This window comes from Balaenoptera acutorostrata, chromosome 5 (assembly GCF_949987535.1).
Source record: "Balaenoptera acutorostrata chromosome 5, mBalAcu1.1, whole genome shotgun sequence".
NCBI lineage: Eukaryota > Metazoa > Chordata > Mammalia > Artiodactyla > Balaenopteridae > Balaenoptera > Balaenoptera acutorostrata.
This window is the reverse complement of record NC_080068.1, coordinates 143,126,247-143,146,512: the sequence shown is the minus strand read 5'-3', so window position 1 is coordinate 143,146,512 and position 20,266 is coordinate 143,126,247. Positions and strand designations below refer to the sequence as shown.

The following is a 20,266-nucleotide window of genomic DNA, read 5'->3' as shown; positions in this document are numbered from 1 at the left end:
CATAGGGGGCGCGGCCTCGGAGAGACGCTTCGCGGCGGCGCGAGGACCGGTCGCCGGCCGCCGTAACGTAACATGGCGGCGCCCGTGGCCGGCTCTCGAGGGCCGCGGAAGATGACGTCAGCAGAGGAGTGGGCTGGCTCGGCCGACCTACGCCCCCTTCGGCCCTGAAGCGGATGGAACCCTGACGCGCCGGCTGGCTAGGGCTACCCCTTAACGGACGGGCGCCGGGGGGCGGCCAGGACGTCGGGGTCCCGCGCCGCTGGGAGCGAGGTTGTCGAGGTCAGAAAGACATTTAGGGAAATATTTGCCAAATAGAGTCGTGTGGGGTCCAGCTCTCGTCCGTTTCCTAGACAGCCCGCGTGCGCTGACCACCTGCCACGTGCCTGGCACTGTTCCAGTTGCTGGGGACACAGTGGTGAGCGAGTCGGGCCCAAACCTTCGCCCTTGCGGGGTCGGCGATCCAGAGGAGGCGGGCGGGGGGACCGAGTGACGGGAGTGCCGCAATACGCTGCACATCAGGCCTGCAAGCTCTTGGGCGAGCTTTCTCAAGCCTGGCAACCTCTCTGGTCCCCAGTGCTTTATCCCGAGAAAGGACTGAGTGATGATGCCCGCGGCTGCTCCACGTCCTCGGGCTCAGCTGCAGGCGGCCTTCTCCAGGTATCGTGGCCCCGCACCTACCGGGTCTGGGCCTGCCCTTTCCAGATGCCAGAAAGGGGGAGACCAGCGGTCCGGCCCCCAGGGAGTCAGCCCTGCCTTGGGGGGCGGTTCTTACCAGCCACAGACCCCAGCCAGGCTTGAGCATAATCAAGGACAGCACAGAACTGGGGCTTCAGCCCACAGCGGGTGCCCTCTCCCTGGAGGGAGGGAGCTCCTGCCTGGCCGACCCCCTTGTTCCCCCCAGGCCGGCTTCCTTGCCTGCGCCCAGTGATCTGTGTCATAGCGCCCAGAATCGGGCCAGCGCCTAGAGTCAGGCTAGTACCTCTCGTGGATGAGGACAGCACACTTGGAGGTGCTCCCAAGCTTGGTGGCAGACCGAGAGGGGTGGGGACTGGTGTACCAGGCGTGGCCAGGGCCCTTTTCCGAGGAGGGCACGCTACCCCTCAAGTTAAAAGAAGTCCATGCAGTGAGCAGGAGGAAGGGTGCCCCAGACAGGGAGCAGCGCAGTGGTCCAGGAGGGGCCACCCAGCCCCCGCCTCCTGCCTCCTCACGTCCCAGCCGGTATGTCTCTTCCTCTGCCCCTCTCCCGCTCACAGCTTGGACCCGGACCTCATCATCTCCGGAAAGAGTGCCTGTGCACGAACCCCCCTTCAGATCCCCCTCTGCCAAAGGACACCAGGCAGTGTTAAAGAGGGCTGCTAAAAGTTCTCTAGGCGGACTGTGCTGGTTCACCTCCCACAGTTGACACAGGCTTCCGAGTGTCAATTGCTAAATTTTCAGGAATTTTATAAGCTTGTCATTAAACACTGCCATTGTTAAAAATGTAACTTCAGGGCTTCCCTGGTGGCGCAGTGGTTGAGAATCCACCTGCCAGTGCAGGGGACACGGGTTCAAGCCCTGGTCCGGGAAGATCCCACATGCCGTGGAGCAACTAAGCCCGTGTGCCACAATTACTGAGCCTGTGCTCTAGAGCCCGTGAGCCACAACTACTGGGACCGTGCGCCACAACTACTGAAGCCCACGTGCCTAGAGCCCGTGCTCCACAACAAGAGAAGCCACTGCAATGAGAAGCCCGCGCACCGCAATGAAGAGTAGCTCCCGCTCGCCGCAACTAGAGAAAGCCCGCGTGCAGCAACAAAGACCCAATGCAGCCAAAAATAAATAAATAAAATAAATTTTTAAAAAAATGTAACTTCATTTTATTGTATTCATTCACTATTACCCATTTCTGTCTGTCTGTTGTAACTGACTGGGATGGTGGAGGTCTGTATAACGTTGTACACCGCACTTCTCATCCAACCCCACTTTCACAGATAACACACTGGCAGCTCGAACGCAGCAGAGGTGGGAGTATTTACACCACTACTTATACTAGACTTAAAGTGATAGAGAAAACGCTAACAATGGAGATTAAACTTAGAAGTATGTTGTGTCCGTAGTCATTACATCGTAAACAGCACACACGGGATGTGTAAACATATTCTGTAACCTAATTTCTTTCCTCAGTGGAGTACATGTCCAGTGAACTCAAACATCTTTAGTTTTTCTCTGATGAAAAGCAAAAGTAGCAAAACTTAGGCTTGTTTAGCAGTTAGTGTTCCAGTGTCTTATTTGGGAATGACCTGGGTACTCGAGGAATTCCTGCTGTGAATGGAAGATATTGCCTGTCAATATTTCATGTCAGTAAACAAAGGATGTTGTAGCCATCAGTCACTACAGCCGCATCCCAGACGGTGAGCCACGAGGGAGCCCAGGATGGAGACAGGATGCCACCATCAAACCGTCAGCCGCTGCATCTGCCCCGCCCCGTGCAGCGCACCCCGAGGAAATTCAGGCTGCCAAAGCATGGGATGCCCCAGATGGCTACGGTGCGGAGCAAAGGAATGATTTCGTTAACAGTGATCCTCTGAAGCTCCGACTACCTGGTCTTTGTTGCAAAAACCTCTCTGCGTCCTGGCCCCTCCCTCACCTCTCCAGAGCAGTCTCTCCGCGTTATCTGAGATGCTGTGTCCTGGACTTAAGTCCTCAGTTTTGTCCACCAAATAAAACAACTCAGCTTTTAGGTTGTGCTTTTTTTTTTTTTTTTTTTTCAGTCTACACCATCTAACTTAATTTAGCAGTTCCAAGTTACTAAAAATCTGGAGGAACCATTTTAAGTAGACAGTCCTAGAATATAATTATTCCTAAAGAGTTCATCTAAAAACTCTTACCCCATGTACATTTAATTTACTTAAAAGTTTTGACTTGGCCTCTGTGCACCAGTGCCAAATCAAATCTTGGAGACAGAGTTTTGGGTGAAGTAGAAAAGAATGGCTTTATTGCTTTGCCAGGCAAAGGGGGACACAGGGGCTCATGCCCCTCAAAACTGTCCCAACCCGGGAGGATTTGGTGAGTTTTATAGCAGTGGTTCAAGGTCAGGTTGCTGCTAAGGATCAGGGTGTGTGCAGGGCCTGCGCTCCTTTAATCTGGCCTCAGGTGGTCTCCTGATGACTTTCTCTGGTTCCTTTAATGTGGCCTCAAGTGGTCTCTTGATGAGCTTCTCTGGAATGAAGAATGCTAACATCTTCTTACTTCATCCAGGATCACAGACAGAGAGAACAGACTGGTGGTTGCCAAGGGGGAATGGAGTGGGAGGTCGGGGTTAGCAGATGTAAACTTTTATATATATGTATATAGAATGAATAAACAATAAGGTCGTACTGTATAGCACATATCAATATCCTATGATAAGCCATAATGGAAAAGAATATTAAAAAAAGAATGTGTGTATATGTAAAATGGAATCACTTTGCTGTACAGCAGTAATTAACACAACATTGTAAATCAACTATACTTCAACAACAAAAAAAAGCTAAAAATAAATAAATATTTCTTGTTTTGTCATAAAATACAAATTTTATTTTGTCATATTGATTTTCTCTATTATTTTCTCTTTTCAATTTCATTAATTTCTGCTCTAAGTTTTATTATTTGTTTTCTTTTGCTTTTTAAAGTTATTTATTTATTTATTTATTTATTTATTAATGGCTGCATTGGGTCTTTGTTGCTGCGCGGGCTTTCTCTAGTTGCAGCGAGCAGGGGCTACTCTTCATTGCGGTGTGCGGCCTTCTCACTGTGGTGGCTTTTCTTGTTGCAGAGCACGGGCTCTAGGTGCGTGGGCTTCAGTAGTTGTGGCACACGGGCTCAGTAGTTGTGGCTCGTGGGCTCAGTAGTTGTGGTTCGTCAGCTCTAGAGCGCAGGCTCAGTAGTTGTGGCGCACGGGCTTAGTTGCTCTGTGGCATGTGGGATCGCCCGGACCAGGGCTTGAACCTGTGTCCCCTGCATTGGCAGGCAGATTCTTAACCACTGCACCACCAGGGAAGCCCCTCTTTTGCTTATTTGGATTTAATTTGCTCTTCATTTTCTAGTTTCCCAAGGTAGAAGCTTAGATTGTTGATTATAGAGCTTTCTTCTTTTCTAATATATGCAGTCAATGCTATACATTTCCCTCTAAGCACTGCTTTTGCTGAATCTCACAAATTTTGATAAGTTGTTTTATTTTCATTTAGTTCAAATTATTTTTAATTTCTCTTGAGATTTCTTCTTTGATTCATGTGTTATTTAGAAGTGTGTGGGGTTTTTTTTCATTTATTTTTTATTGAAGTATAGTTGATTTACAATGCTGTGTTTATTTCTGCTGTACAGCAAAGTGACTCAGATATACACATATAGACATTCTTTTTTTATATTCTTTTGCGTTATGGTTTATTACAGGATATTGAATGTATTTCCCAGTGCTATACAGTAAGACCTTGTTGTTTATCCATTCTCTATATAATAGTTTGCATCTACCAACCCCAAACGCCCAGTTCATCCCTCTCCTTCCCCCCTCCCCCTCGGCAACCACAAGTCTGTTCTCTACGTCTATGAGTCTGTTTCTCTTTCGTAGATAGGTTCATTTGTGCCGTATTTTAGATTCTGCATATAAGTGATGTCATATGGTACTTGTCTCTCTCCTTCTGACTTACTTCACTCAGTATGATCATCTCTAGTTGCATCCATAGAAGTGTGTTTTTAAATCGCCAAGTATTTGGAGATTTTCCAGCTATCTTTCTCTTACTGATTTCCAGTTTAATTCCATTGTGGTCTGAGAGCAGACACTGTATGATTTCTATACTTTTACGTTTGTCAAGGAGTGTGTTATGGCCCTGAATGTGGTCTGTCTTGATGATTGTTTCCAGTGACTTTGAGAAGAATGTGTATCCTGCTGTTGTTGGATGACGCAGTCTATAGATGTCCCTTTTACGCAGTTCATTGATAGTGCTGCTGACTTCACCACGTCCTTACTGATCTCTGCCTGCTGGATCTACCCGTTTCTGATAGAGGGGTATCGAAGTCTCCAACCATTGTAGTGGATTCATCTATGTTTCTTTTGTTCGTGCCTTAAAATCTATTTTATCTGATATTAACATAGTGATACTAGGCTTCTTTTTAATGAGTATTTACATAATATACCTTTTATCCATCCTTTTACTTTCAACCTTTCTGTATCCTTATGATGTAGTTGTGTCCCATATAAACAGCATATAGTTGTGTTGGTTTTGTTGTTGTTGTTGTTTTTTAGAGTGACAATATTTGTCTGTTAAGTGGAACATTTTGTCCATTATCGTTGAATAAAAATCATTGATATGTTGGTTCTCTCTTTTTGTGTCTTCTTTTGGATTGATTCTTCTTCTTTTTTTTAAATTTATTTTTGTCTGCGTTGGGTCTTCATTGCTGCGCGTGGGCTTTCTCTAGTTGCGGAGAGTGGGGGCTACTCTTTGTTGCGGAGCACGGGCTGTACGTGCGCTGGCTCAGTAGTTGTGTCTCGTGAGCTCAGTAGTTGTGTCTCGTGGACTCTAGAGCACAGGCTCAGTGGTTGTGGTGCATGGGCTTAGCTGCTCCACGGCATGTGGGATCTTCCCAGACCAGATCTCGAACCCGTGTCCCCTGCATTGGCAGGTGGATTCTTAACCACTGTGCCACCAGGGAAGTCCCTGATTATTCTTTTCTTTTTTAATTTTAATTTTTACTTATTTATTTATTTTGGCTGCGCCACGTGGCATGTGGGATCTTCCCAAACCAGGGATCGAACCCGTGCCCCATGCATTGGAAGCATGGCATCTTAACCACTGGACCACCAGGGAAGCCCCTGGATTGATTATTCTTTACCATTCATTTTATCACACACATTAGTTTAAAAGTTATTCATTCTGCTTATATATATGTATTTTTTTTGAGTAGTTTCACCAGCAGTTACAATGGGTCTGTTTCACTTATTACAGTCTAAAATGAATAACACTGGGTCTTCCCTGGTGGTCCACTGGTAAAGAATCCTCCTTACAATGCAGGGGACGTGGGTTGGATCCCTGGTCAGGGAACTAAGATCCCACATGCCTTAGGGCAACTAAGCCCATGCACCACAACTACTGAGCTCGTGTGCCTCAACTAAAGAGCCTGTGTGCTGCAAAGTACAGAGCCCACGTGCTCTGGAACCCGTGTGCCACAACTAGAGAGAAGCCCACCAACCGCAACGAAAGATCTTGCGTGCCTCAACGAAGATCCTGCGTGCCGCAACTAAGACACAATGGAGGCAAAAATAATAAAATAAAAATAAATAAATAAGGGACTTCCCTGCTGTCCAGCGGGTGGGACTCCACGCTCCCAATGCAGGGTGCCTGGGTTCGATCCCTGATCAGGGAACTCGATCCTGCATGCATGCCGCAACTAAGAGTTTGCGTGCTGCAGCTAAATAGTCCGCATGCCACAGCTGAAGATCCCACGTGCCGCAACTAAGACCGGGCACAGCCAAAATAAATAAATAAATGATAAATAAATAAATATATTTTAAAAAATAATAAATAAATAAATAAATCTTTAAAAAATAAATGAAATGAAATGAATAATACCAATTTCCATGTATGGTCATATGGCCTACCGCTTTATTTTTTATTTTTGAGACATGACCATAAACCTTTATGAAAAATTATAACAAGGTCTTTATTTCATTTACTTTTAGCTATGTCATAAATACCAGAAGAGAAACTGGATGGTTTGTGAGGAAAGAGAAAAAGTTTTCCCTAAAGCAAATTTAGAACTCCTTCCCTTTTGGCTCCGTTTTCTGATCCCCCCTTCACTGTGTTGAAGAGAGATCAAGTTCTTCCAGGTTTTTGGTTAGGTGGGTGGTTTCCAGACTGACCGGACTCTCCAGGTAGGTGGTTCCTGCACAGCACTTTCCGGTCGCTGGATCTATGACTTGTCCAACCTTGAACATGGTCTCAGCCAGTTCACGCTTCACGTGCTTTGTTCGCGGGCCAGAGCTCTGAGAAGCACAATACCCCCACGGTGCCCTGCTGGAGAGCATGGTGGGCAAAGTAGGTTTTTCGCTTATTAAGATACTGGTCCTCTGGATAAAATCCTTTTGGAGATTCAGCTCAAATGTCTTATATAATCAAGAATGCTCTCCTTCAGCAACCTTTAATAAACAGGGATCCAGAACAAGTCTGGTCACTCTCACTTCAGTAGTTTTTTGCATTGCTGTCCCATGACAGCCTTTGGCACGGACAGGTGAACGAGCTATTGACATTATGTGGCTTTGGTCACCTGGAGGGCTCCCACATGGCAGCTTAACACTTTACATATCTAAAAATACTGGACAAAATATGAAACAAAGGTTTTCAGGCAGTAGATGACAGGCACTGCAGAACAGTGATCCTTGGGAGAAGGGAAACAGCAAGGTGAGCTCCACGGTTGGCCAGCCTGACCCTGGAGGAACTCCCCAGGCTGCAAGACAGGGAGGTGGAACCCAAATAAAGCTGGGTATGCCCGTGGCTTGAAGAGACAGAGTTCAGCATCAGGGGAGCCCAAGGCGACTAGAAGTTTTCGGGCAGAGTTGCAGAGGGAAAAGGCAAAGCTCTGGGGCTCAGCTCTGGGGCTCTGCTGTGTGTCCCCTCCAGTTCTCAGCATGTACAGAAGTGCCCCGAGGCTGGGAAAGACCCTGGAACAGGGAAAGTGGAACATTCCTCAGAGTTCACATGGGCCAGAAAGAGGTTCGCAGTGGCCACGGGGCATTGAGTAGAGCTCTCAGAAAGCTGTTGCTTAGTATTAAGGTCAAAATGGCTCAGACTAAGGAGTTTTCTGAGCCCACCTAATGAAACCTAAAAGGAAGACCCAAAAGGATCAAATTATTTCCAAGTAACTAACTGCATTCCAGAACAAAGCTCAAAAACATATAAAAAAGAAAAAAATCCCAATGACCCAACACTATAAAAATTACAATATCTGGCATCTGATAAAATTTACCATAAACATAAAGGAGCAGGAAAATACAACTCATAATAAAGGGGAAAAAAATCAATCTATCAGAACAGAACCAGAAATGAGACAGATAATAGAATCAGTAGACAAGGGCATTAAAGTTTATTATAACTATCTGAAATATCCAGGAAGGTAGGAGAAAGATTAAAAGATGTTAAGTAGGGCTATGAAAGCCCTCAAATGAAAATACATGTCCAGGGACTTCCCTGGTGGCGCAGTGGTTAAGAATCTGCCTGCTAATGCAGGGGACACGGGTTTGAGCCCTGGTCCGGGAATATCCCACATGCCACGGAGCAACTAAGCCTGTGTGCCAGAACTACTGAGCCTGCGCTCTAGGGCCCGCGAGCTACAACTACTAAGCCCAAGCACCATAACTGCTGAAGCCCGCATGCCTAGAAACCATGCTCCACAACAAGAGAAGCCACTGCAATGAGAAACCCAAGCACCACAACGAAGAGTAGTCCCCGTTCACCACAACTAGAGAAAGCCCACACGCAGCAATGAAGACCCAACGCAGCCAAAAATAAATAAATAAATAATGAAATAGAAAATCCATGTCCATACAAAGACTTGTATGTGAATATTCAGAGCAGCTTTATTTGTAATAGCCAAATACTGGAAATTATCCAAATGTCTATCGACAAGTGAATGCACAAACAAATTGTGGTTTTTCTACACAATGGAACACTACTCACCAATAAAAACAACGCACTATTGATGCACCCAACGACATAGACAAATCTCAAAATAATTTTACTAATTTAAGGAAGACAGACAAAAAATAGAATATAGTGTATGATTCCACTTACATAAAATTGTAGAAAATGCAAACTAGCAACAGAAAGCGGATTGGTGGTTATCTCGGGGGGAGATGCCAGTGAAAAGCAGGAGGGGAGACTGCAAAGAGAGACGAGGGTCTTTGGGTGGCAGTGGGTATGCTCCTTATCTTCATGGTGGTAATGGCATCACAGGTGCATGCTGACCTTCAAAATGAAACAGTTGTTCTACCAGCAAAAACGGGTTTACTCGGGAACAGCAGAGAATTGCGACTTGGGACAAGCATGCTATACAAAGGCCAAAGGCAAGTCTAACAAAGGAGAGGAACATTATTTTATAGAGAAAAAGGAGGAAGTTGGCAGGGGTTGTTTTGAACCAAAGTCCATTGGCGAAAAGTGAGAGTTCAGAGTGCTGCTGGTTTCTGGCTGAGTTTCTGGGGAAGTGGATTTCTTGTAGGAGATGCCCTGTACATCTTTTCCTGTGGGGACCTGTAATTGATGATTCTTCCTGTGACCAACTTTGAGTGGTACTGCATGAGAGCTCCCCCTTCTGGCCTCCTGACACCATTTCAGTGAGGTTTCCCTTTATTTTATTTATTTATTTTTTTTTTAGAAAGTCACCAAATAGTTGTTTTGTTTTGTTTTTTTTAATTTTATTTATTTATTTATTTATTTATTTTTGGCTGTGTTGGGTCTTCGTTTCTGTGCGAGGGCTTTCTCCAGTTGCGGCAAGTGGGGGCCACTCTTCATTGCAGTGCGCGGGCCTCTCACTATCGCGGCCTCTCCCGTTTCGGAGCACGAGCTCCAGACGCACAGGCTCAGTAGTTGTGGCTCACGGGCTTAGTTGCTCCGCGGCATGTGGGATCTTCCCAGACCAGGGCTTGAACCCGTGTCCCCTGCATTGGCAGGCAGATTCTCAACCACTGCGCCACCAGGGAAGCCCCAGGTTTCCCTTTATTAATTTTCACATGTATACATCAAAATCGACCAAACTGTGTATTGCATGTCAATCACACCTGAATGAACCTGTAAAAGAGTGACAAAATAAATTTAATAATACTTTCACCCTCTTACCAGAAATACAGATCCTTTGGGTATTTTATCCAGAGCACTTTAACTCTATTAACCCCTTCCTGATTTACATGTTGCCACATATTTTAATTTTATCTTTTTATCGTTGTTTAGTGGAGTCATGGCTTCTTTATACTGTATTTACCCCCAGATTTTCCTCTTACTTTGCCCCCCAGTTAGTTCCAGATCTTCTATCTAGGAGCTCTTTATCTCAGCCTGAACTACATCCTTTAGAATTTCCTTCCTAAGGACATTCTGCCTCTGAGTAAACGTGTATTTATTTTGTCTCATTCTTTGTTTAAAAATATAAGTAATCTTTTTTTTTTTAGTAAATACATACAGAAATGTGCAGAAATCATAAATACACAGTTGAACTTCCACAAAGTAAACACACAGTGTCTCCAACATCTGAATCAAGAAGCAGAGTATTACCCACGCCTTGGAATCACCCCTGCACCCCTCCCAATATAATCCTTTTAATATGCTCCTGATCAGTTTGCTTGTATTTTGTTGAGGATTTTTGCATCGATGTTCATAAGGACTGTTGGTCTGCAGTTTTCTTCTAGTGCCTCTCCGGCCTTGGTATCAGGTAATACCGGCTTTATGGAATGAGTTAGGAAATATTTCACACTCTTCAATTTTTTGGAAAAGTTTGAGAAGGATTGGTGTTAATACTTCTTTAAATGTTTGTTAGAATTCACCAGTGAAGCCATCAGATCCAGGGTTTTTCTTTGTTAGGAGATTTTTGATTATTGATTCAATCTCCTCACTAGTTATGGGTCTATTCGGAATTCCTATTTTCTCATGATTTAGTCTTAGTAGGTTTTGTGCTTCTAAGAATTTGTCCATTTCATCTAGGTTATCCAATTTGTTGGTGTACAATTGTTCATTCTCTTGTAATCCTTTTTATTTCCTTTTTATTTCTGTTGAATTGGTAGTGATGCCTCCACTTTCATGTCTGATTTTAGTAAATTGAGTCTTCTCTCTTGTTCTTAGTCCATCTAGCTAATGGTTTGTCAATTTTGTTGGTATTTTCAAAGAACCAACTTTTTGTTTCATTGATTTTTCTCTGTTGTTTTTCTATTCTCTATTTCATTTATCTCCACCCTAATCTAACCTTTATTTCTTTACTTCTGCTAGTTTTTTGTTTTGTTTTGTTTGGCTGTGCCTCGCAGCTTTTGGGATCTTAGTTCCCCAACTAAGGATTGAACCCGTGCCCTCGGCAGAGAAATTGCCAAGTCCTAACCACTGGACCACCAGGGAATTCCCTCCTTCTGCTGGTTTTAGGTTTAGTTTGTTCTTCTTTTTCTAGCTCCTTAAGTTGTAAGATTAGGTTGTTGATTTGAGATCTTTTTTAAAAATGTATTTATAGCTCTAATTTCCCCCTTATCACTGCTTTCGTGGTGTCCCATAAGTTTTGGTATGTTTTGTTTTTGTTTTCATTCCTCTCCAGGTAATTTCCAAGTTCCCTTTTGATTTCTTTTTTGATCCTTTGGTTCTGTAATGTTCCACTTTTCCTTTTGTTATTGATTTCCAGCATCATCCTGTGGTGGTCAGAGAATGTACTTTTTATGGCATCTAGCTTTTAAAATCTATTGATGGGAATTCCCTGGTGGTCCAGCGGTTGGGATTCTGTGCTCTCGCTGCCGAGGGCTCGGGTTCAATACCTGGTCAGGGAACTAAAATCCCACAGGCCACACAGCGCGGCCAAAAGAAAAAAAATGATTGAGATTTAATTAGTGACTTAATGTACGGTCTCTCCTGGAAAGCGCCCCATGGGCACCTGAGAAGGATGTGTGTACTTCTGTCACTGGGTGGAGTGTCCTGGGCATGACTGTTAGATCTGGTTGGTTCACTGTGTTGCTTAGGTCCTCTGTTTCCTTACTTATCTTCCGTCTGGTTGTTCTATCCAATATTATGAGTGGGGTATTGAAGTCTCCAATTGTTATTGTAGAACTGTCTGTTTCTCTCTTTAATTCCATTAGTTTTTGCTTCATATATTTTCATGGGCTGTCATTAGGTGTGCAAACATTTATATCTGTCATATCTTTTTGCCGTATCAAACCTTTTATTAACATGTAATGTCCTTCTTTGTCTCTTGTAAACTTTTTCCATTTAAAGTCTATTTTGTCTGATATTAGTTTAGCCACCCCTGCTCTCTTTTGGTTGTTATTTGCAGGGAATACCCTTTTTCATCCTTTCACCTTCAATCTATTTGTGTCTTTGGATTTAAAGCGAGCCTCTTGCAGACAGCATAGAGGTAGATCATGTGTTTTTATCCACTCTGCTTGGGTTTTCCAAGGCTTAAGATGAGGATGCTTCCTGCTAGGGATCATCTGAATTTCCTTCTGCCACTTGCCACGAGAATCATCATGAGTCCAGAACCATTTCCAAATAATTTCCTTGTCTACACTTTCCTGGCGTATCCCGGGGCATGGACTTTGCAGCTTCATGTCGCAGCCAGCTCTTGTGTTACAACCCTTCTTCCCTTCACCCTCGATATCAAGACAGCGGACTGCCAGGCCTGCAGGCCAGGAGAGGAGGCCTGGGCTCACTCCTGGTGACCCTTCCCTGCCGAACGAGTGGTGCGTGTGCATCAGACTCACTCTGGACCTAAACCGCGAACCCCGGAGCCACGAAGCCCAGACTCTCATGCCTCTTCGCCCAGCTCTGTTTGCTGGCAGGGCCTGGGCAGAGTTAACCTGAGGACCTCTGCCCCTTGAACCCACCCCTGCCAGTCCCTCCCCACCTCCTCCGGGGTCATTGGCAACTCCCCTGGGCTCCACCTCCCCATCTGGGTTTTCCCTTGGCAGGGGAGGTAAGTGGAGGGGGGAGGTGAGGGTTGCGGGGGAAGAGGTGAGGGCAACCTGACAGCTGAGAGCTGGGGGCAGTGGGCAGATCTGCCCTGGACAGGGGAGAAGGTCCCCGAGAGGCTGTCCTGGGCAGAGCCCACGGCAAGCATGAGCAGCCTCTCCCCAGTGCCTGATGAGACGCCCCTGGACCCGCACCTCAGCCCCACAGTGGTGGCGGCCAGGGAGAGTCTGGAGGGGATGAGGGCTCTGGGGCATCAAAGGGATTCATCCCCAGAGCGTCCTGGCGTCATTGTGCAGGCCACGTTCATGCTGACTTCTGTGCTTCAATCTCCAGCTGGACAGCGGCTCGGAACCCAGGCCCCACAAGGCGTCCACCCTGAACCCTTTGACTTCCCCACCCCAAGGGCTGCTCCTTTCCCCAGCTGCCCACACGGCCCCGCCAGCACGCGGCTCCTCCCACTCCCTGCCCCCTTCGTCCCGTCTGGTCCAAGCCCTGGCCAAGCAGCTCCTCCCAGGCCTGGGCTGCACAGCCAGCGCCTCTCCGCCTGCGTAGGCCCGTCTCCTGCTCACCTGGGCCCGCGCTCACGCAGTCACGCTTCCTGCGCGTCTTCTGAGCACCCGGTAGGGAGGGCCTGGCCTTCTGGCAAGAAGATACAGACCAGGGCTCCTCAACTGCTGCTCTGTCCACAGTTTGGGCCGGATCATCCTTTGTGGGGTCGTCCTGCTTTGCAGGATGCTTAGCGGCACCCTTGACGTCTGCCCAGTGGGTTCAGTAGCACCTCTCCTCCCAGCTGCGACCGTCCAAAATGCCTCCAGATATTGCCAAGTATCCCTGAGGGCAAAACTGCCCCCCACGCCCGAGAGCTCTGGATACAAGGAACGATCAACGTATTTAATAAAGTACCTAGTGAGTCAGGTGAGAGTGTAAGGAAAAGGAAAAATGCAGGATGGGGTAAGAGGGACTGGAGAGGATGGGATGGTGTTATGGACTGTTCCCGCCCACGCCCCCCCCCAATTAATGTATCAAAGCCTTAATCCCCAGGGTGGCTGTATTTGGAGATGTGGCCCCTAAGGAAGAAAACAGGCTAAATGAGGTCAGAGGGGTGGGGCCCTGATCTGATGGGATTAGTGTCCTTTTAGGAAGAGACACCAGAGCCTTGCTCCCTGGATGTCTCTCCTCTGTTTTCTCTCCCTCTGTGTGCACACAGGGAGAAGGCCAGGAAGAGAGTCAGAAACCAAACTGGTGAGAACCTTGATCTTGGACGTCCAGCCTCCAGGACTCTGAGGACGTTTAAGCCACCCAGTTTGTTTTTGTTACGGCAGCCTGAGCCCATTAAGCCATGTGGGGTAGGTTGGCAGCTATAGTACACAGGATGGGTGGGCTGGCTCTCACTGAGAAGGAAATACTTGAGCAGAGCCTCAAGGGAGAGAGGAAAAAGGCTGTGGCATCCTTGGAAACAGGTGGGCCCAGCTCGAGAGAAGGCCCTGGGGCAGGAGCAGCAGAGTGTCCCCTGCGGCCTGGCAAGGAGGTTATGTGGCTGGCATGGCATGGGCAGGTAAGGGGTGGGAGGGAAGGTTGGCAGGCAGACAGCCTCCCAGCCACATCAGGGCTTGGACTGTCACTGGGGTGAGACGGGATCTGTGGAGGGCTGTGAGCAGAGAGGGGGCAGCGTCTGCTGATGATTTAAAAGGTCCCTCTGTCATAGCAGCACTATTCACAACAGTGAAAGCATGGAAGCACCCGCACGTGAATGGAAGCAAAATGTGGTCCATACACACAGTGGAATATTATTCAGCCTTAAAAAGGAAAGGAGGGCTTCCCTGGTGGCGCAGTGGTTGAGAATCTGCCTGCCAATGCAGGGGACAAGCCCTAGTCTGGGAAGATCCCACATGCCGTGGAGCAGCTGGGCCCGTGAGCCACAACTACTGAGCCTGCGCGTCTGGAGCCTGTGCTCCACAACAAGAGAGGCCGCGATAGTGAGAGGCCCACGTACCGCGATGAAGAGTGGCCCCCGCTTGCCGCAACTAGAGAAAGCCCTCGCACAGAAACGAAGACCCAACACAGCCATAAATAAATAAATAACAAATACTTAAAAAAAAAAAGGAAGGGAATCTCGACACCTGCTAAAATGTGGGTGAACCTTGAGGACATTCTGCTCAGTGAAACAAGCCAGTCACAAAAGGACAAAATACTGTGCATTTCCACTTATATGAGGTCCCTGGAGGAGTCAAATACACAGAGACAGAAAGTAGATGGTGGGTGCTAGGCGCTGGGGGAGAGAGGAATTAGTGTTTAATGAGGACAGAGTTTCAGTTTGGGAAGATGAAAAAATTCTACTCATGGGTGGTGGTGATGGCTGTACAATACGGTGAATACTGTGAACCACACTTAATGCCACTGAACTGTACACACCTAAAAATAGTTAAGATGGTAAATTTTATGTTATATTTATTTTACCACAATTTTAAAAAAGAAAATAAGAAAGGTCCCTCTGGCTGTCTTAGGGCAACTGGACCACAAGGAGGTGAGCTACACAGAGATGGTGAGAGGGCTCAAGAGTCCAGGTGAAGGACTTCCCTGGTAGCGCAGTGGTTAAGCATCTGCCTGCCAATGCAGGGGACGCGGTTCGAGCCCTGGTCGGGGAACTAAGATCCCACATGCCGCAGGGCAACTAAGCCCGTGGGGCAACTGAAGAGCCCGCGTGCCACAACTAAAGAGCCTGCATGCCACAACTGGAGAGGCTGTGCCCGGCAACTAGAGAAGCCTGCGTGCCGCCACGAAGACCCCGCTCGCTGCAACTAAGACCTGATGCAGCCAAAAATAAATAAATAATTAAATAAGTAAAATATTTAAAAAAAATAAGCATGCAGGTGAGGAGCAGTGTGGACCAGGGGCCTGGAGCCTGGCTCGGAGAATGATTCTGGTGGCTCTGAGGGTGGAGTGCACAGGATTTCTAGAAGGACTGCTGCGGGTTTGGTCTGAGCATCTGCCAGGATGCACTGCCCTCGCCAGAGATGGGGAAGGCTGTGGGCAGCTGTTGGGTTTTATTCTGGGGGGAAGAGGGACAGCAGATGGAGGGTGAAGTCAGGACATGAGATTTGGACATGCTGACCTTGAGAAGTCTATTCTCCAAGTGGAGGTGTCCAGGGCAGCTGGATGGGGCACCTGGAACTGCATGGCTGGTTTTTACAGCTGCGATTGGACAAGGTCGCAAAGGACATGGCCCTGAGGACGGGACATGAAGAGGTGGGGGGCAAAGATGGAGCAAGGAGGGGAGGGAACACGGGGTCACTGATGGCCAGTGGGGAGGCCTGAGGACTGGTCCTTGGATGCTTTAGGTGGGTCAGGGCAGTGCCGGGACGCTGGCTGGACGGGTGTAGGCTCAAGAGAGAAGGGGAGAAATTGGACAGCCAGGAGAGGTGATGGGGGGGGGCGAGGGGCTCACGAAGTTTGTCTTATCTGGATATGAAAGAAATCACAGCCTGCTCGCTGAAGAGAAGAACCAGTGGGGAAGGAAAATCCGTACCCCTGGGGAGGGGAGAGGGAGGAGGAAGTAGGCTAGGGTGAGGGAACAACGGCGCTGGCAAGGGTGGCGGGGTGGGGGGGGGCGGAGAAGAAGTGTGTGGCCGGGCACTCAGGACCCGGGCAGCCCTGAGGTTCCGCCCGGCGGACCGGTGGCGCGGTCCCCTCGTTAGAGAGTCACAGTTGCGGGGAGAATGCGGCCAGGGGCTCGAGGGTGTGCGGGGCAGGGATGGTCAGGCTGGGCCGTGCCGGGGAAGCGGGAGAAGGGACACTTTGATGGATCCACGAGTCCGCAGCTGTGCCTTCCACCGCACCGCCGCCGAGGTCTCCCCGAGCCTTGCCCGTGCGCGCGCGGGGACAGCGGGGCAGGAGCGGGCCGCGATCCGGAGGCAGCGGGACGGGACGACAGGTAGAAAAAGCCCGTGCCGTGTGGCGCCCTCCGGCCACAAGTCCCAACCCAGTGGCCCCGCGGGGCTGCTGCTCAGGGCCGGCCGCCTCGCCCCGCCCCGCCCCACTTGGTGGCTGTGACCTTGCGACCCGGGCACGGGGCTCCGGATAAAGGGCGCGGAAATGCGCACGTCCGGGAATGCCGCCCGCTGGCCCCCCAGCCGCTGCGCCGGGCCGGCCCGCGTTTCCGGAAGCCCCCCGCCCAGGCCCGGGCTGCAGCGCTAGCCTGACCCTGAGCCCGACGGGGAGGAGAGAGTGGCGCTCACGAGCACTGCCCCCTCCCCTAGGTCAGCAAACCCTCGTCCGGTCGGGGCTGCGGACGTCCCATCCCGTGCCGGGGCGACAGCTGACCCAAGGCCCGGGGGTGGGGCAGAGGGCATCTGGCCCGGCGCTGCCCACCAGGAAGGGGGCCGGGCGCTGCCCCGCACAGCGCGGGCTCCGGCACTCAGGCGGGGACGCGGGCCTGGGCGCACTCTCCGGAGGTCGCGGCCTCTGCATCAGTGCTGCGCCTCGTAGAGACCAAGTAGACGCCAAGTGGACACCACCCCTCTCAGAGGGACCGGGTCTCCCCCGCACGCGTGGGCCTGGCGGGGACCTGAAACCCGCGCGCATCGGGGCGCCCGCGGGGGCCACACTCGGCTCTTTACTTCCAACAACCTTGTGTGGTCACGAGGGAGCAAAGGGCATAGAGAGGCCAAGTGACCCCTCCGAGGTCATGCAGCGGGGGTGGGGGTGTGTGGCAAATAGGTGTCAGGGAGCGGAGTGGCGGAGGGGGGACCCGGCAGGCCGATGGGCTTCTCACCTGTCCCTCTCCCCTGAGGCGCAGGGGCAAGGCTGGGCCCGAGTCAGGAGCGGAGAGAGCGGATCCCCCACCGGCCCACGGGCCTGGGTCGCTCCTGGCCCCGATCTCCCCGGAGCAATCCGACCCGACTGGACCCCACTGGCCCGGGAGCAGAGGCCGCGCCTTTGCATTCACTGGCCCCCAGTCCCTGGCGTGCCTCGAGCCCCTCCCTCAGGATCGGCCCAGGGACACCCCAAGCCCCGGGACCGCCGAGCTCCCGCGGCAGATTTCGCGCTTCCTTGGCTTAATTCCGGCCGGCAGTGGCTCTGGAGGTGTTATCCAGGAGCCGCCTCCTCCAAGAAGCCCTCCCCACTCCGTGGCCTGTGGGCCTGACGGTGCTCTAGGCGCAGATCCCGCCCGGGGCTGGGCACACGGAGCCCAGGAGCCACCTCGGTCCCTTTAAGCTAGCTGTTCGCGCAGTCCCGGGGTTTCCATGACGACGACGTCTGATGGGGACCCGGGCGGGGTCGGGGCGCATGCGCGGTGCGCGCCGGACGCCGCAAGTCTTCCCGAGTCGCCGGCGCTGCTGTCGCGGCGTCCCCAATCGCGGTAAAGGCGGGGTGGGGGTTCGCTGGGCCGGGGTGGTGGGGAGGGAGAGGGAAGGGGTCGCTGGGCCCGGGGGTGCGTGGTGGGGGTGGAGGGGCCGGGGTGGGGAGCCGCGAGACCCGGGGGACCGGGTGGGGGGGTTCGCTCGTCCCGGGGGGCGGGCCCTGGAGGTGGGTTCGCTGGTCCGCGGAGGTCGGGGTGGGGTAGGGGCTCGCGAGGCCGGGTTCCGGGGTGGGTGTTCGCTGGCCGGAGGTGCGGGCGCTGCTGACCCTCGGCTGCTGCAGGGCGCCCGAGCTCCCTCCGCTCGGCCATGGCCCCCTCGCCGCCGTGCAGGCCCCCGAGGTCGCCGCCGCCGCCGCCGCTGCTGCTGCTGCTGCTGCTGAGCGTCGCGCTGCTGGGCGCCCAGGCCCGCGCGGAACCCGCCGCCGGGACTGCCGTCCCCGCGCAGAGTAGGTGCCGCGCGCGTCTGCCGAGGGCTCCCCCTGGCCCTGACCGCACCCGGGCGAGCGGGAGGGGCGTGGCTCGCCTTTGTTCCTAGGGTGGGCCCCGCGCCCCCTCGGGTGGGAGGTGGGGGGCGCACGGAGGCCGCTGCTCCGGTGGGTGCGGGCTGGGAGCGCGCCCCGCGTCCTGACCCGCGCCCCCCGCAGGCCGCCCGTGCGTGGACTGCCACGCTTTCGAGTTTATGCAGCGCGCCCTGCAGGACCTGCGGAAGACGGCCTGCAGCCTGGACGCGCGGGTGAGCCTCCCGAGGAGAGGCGGGTGGGGAGGAGGGACGCCCCTCTCACAAAGCCGCCGCACTGTTTCCGGCCCCAGTGTGGGAGGGCGGGGGCAGTCCAGTTCTCCTCCTCCCCAGGGCCTCGCCGGCACTTTTCCCGGGGGTCACCGAGAAGGACAACCAGTCCCAGTGCAGCCTGTTCCGGGGGCAGTGCTGAGGCCCAGTGGGAGGGGAGAAACTGAGGCGGGGGAAGAGGCGGTCGGAAGCGGGTGCGTAGGGCTTGCTGGGCACGGAACGTTAGCTTGGGCGCAGCTGTCTGGGGGGTTCCCTGCCCTCGGCCTCACCTGGGGAGGGGCGGGTGCGTGCACAGGTGCCAAGGGTCAGCCCCGTCAGCCGATGGAGTTTCCATTTGTGACAGATATATGTACTCCTTCTGAGAAAGGGAGCGCATTCTTAGAAGTAGAAGGGGAGACCCCACCCTGCTCCCCTTTTCTGGCCAATTCCCAAGGGCCCGGCCTGAGACCTGTGGCGCCCCCTGGGGGCCAAGGGGCCTGAGTTTCATTGAGTCTGGAGCTGGGTTCCTGAGAGGAGCAGCCCCAGCCCACCCTGGGGGTCGGGGGAGGTGTGAGAGGGGCCCCTGAGAGCCGGTGTGTGTGCTGAGCGGAAGCTGGGAAAAGTCGTCCCGGTGTGGGGCTGAGGAGGGCAGGATGGACCCAGGATCGCAGAGGCTCTGGGCCGGGAGGCGGGCGTCTGGAGGGCAGCAGAGGGTCCCCTGCCGTCAAAGTCTGCAGAGCTGGGGCTGGGGGTGTCCTCAGATAGTCCAGTTCAGGCTCTGAGAGTCTTGGGAACGGGTGGAGACAGGACTGCCAGTGGGTTTTGGGGGGAAGCCAGGAGCTGGAGGGCCCTCGGGAGCTGGGGGGCACGGGGCAGCGGGCGGCGCCCTGACGGCCCCTTGTTGCTCTTCAGACGGAGACCCTCCTGCTGCAGGCTGAGCGCCGGGCCCTGTGTGCCTGCTGGCCGGCCGGCCACTGAGGACCCTCAGCCAGACTGCTCGCTCACCAATAAACACCTGGCCCGGCATGCCTGTGTCCTGTCTCCCTGCTCTGGCCACCAGAGCCCACCATCGCCGCCCCCTGGAGTCCCCAGCTGGGACTCTCTCTGGGCCTAGGTTTCTGCAGCTGTTCCGTGAGGGCTGAGGCCCTCGGGACACCTGTCCCACACCAGTGCCAGAGTTGAGGGTATGCATGTCCGGCCACACTTGTGGACCTGTACCCACAGGCACGGTGGCCACGGAGAGTCCGCCTTCCAAGGACCTCTTCCCTTGCCTGCCTGCACTGATTTTGAGGCGGGGGGAGGGGGGCGGTGTAGAGGCGGCCTGGTCCCTGGAGCAGCTGCCCCGGCGCCAACCCTCCCAAGGCTCTTCTGCACCGCAGTGAGGATGCCTGTGGTCAGGGTCTCCCTGGCGGTCCAGCTGGTGGACCCCACACGGCAAGGCCACTGTGACCAAGGAGCCTGAGGGTGTCGGGAGAGGGGTGATTGGGC

At 52.1% G+C, this 20,266-nt stretch overlaps 1 protein-coding gene and 1 long non-coding RNA gene across 2 annotated transcripts; both read left to right on the top strand.

The window, feature by feature from the left end:
- The first annotated feature begins 73 nt into the window (after nucleotides 1-73).
- Nucleotides 74-1,849, top strand: LOC130708230 (uncharacterized). Its single transcript, XR_009008337.1, has 3 exons — nucleotides 74-415; nucleotides 575-657; nucleotides 1,254-1,849. It is a non-coding gene; the product is annotated as an uncharacterized LOC130708230 (long non-coding RNA).
- A 16,083-nt stretch (nucleotides 1,850-17,932) lies between these two features.
- Nucleotides 17,933-19,804, top strand: NICOL1 (NELL2 interacting cell ontogeny regulator 1). The gene is made up of 4 exons (XM_057546600.1): nucleotides 17,933-18,012; nucleotides 18,294-18,458; nucleotides 18,657-18,745; nucleotides 19,691-19,804. The coding sequence occupies exons 1-4, from the start codon at nucleotides 17,940-17,942 to the stop codon at nucleotides 19,754-19,756; spliced, it is 393 nt and encodes a 130-aa protein (XP_057402583.1). The 5' UTR covers nucleotides 17,933-17,939; the 3' UTR covers nucleotides 19,757-19,804.
- The last annotated feature ends 462 nt before the right edge of the window (nucleotides 19,805-20,266 follow it).

Excerpts from the sequence above, each read along its gene's own strand:
- NICOL1 (XM_057546600.1), top strand. The coding sequence starts at position 17,940 with ATGCGCGGTGCGCGCCGGACGCCGCAAGTCTTCCCGAGTCGCCGGCGC. Across the intron at positions 18,013-18,293 it reads TCGCGGCGTCCCCAATCGCG|GGCGCCCGAGCTCCCTCCGC; the intron begins GTAAAGGCGGGG and ends CGGCTGCTGCAG. Across the intron at positions 18,459-18,656 it reads GACTGCCGTCCCCGCGCAGA|GCCGCCCGTGCGTGGACTGC; the intron begins GTAGGTGCCGCG and ends CGCCCCCCGCAG.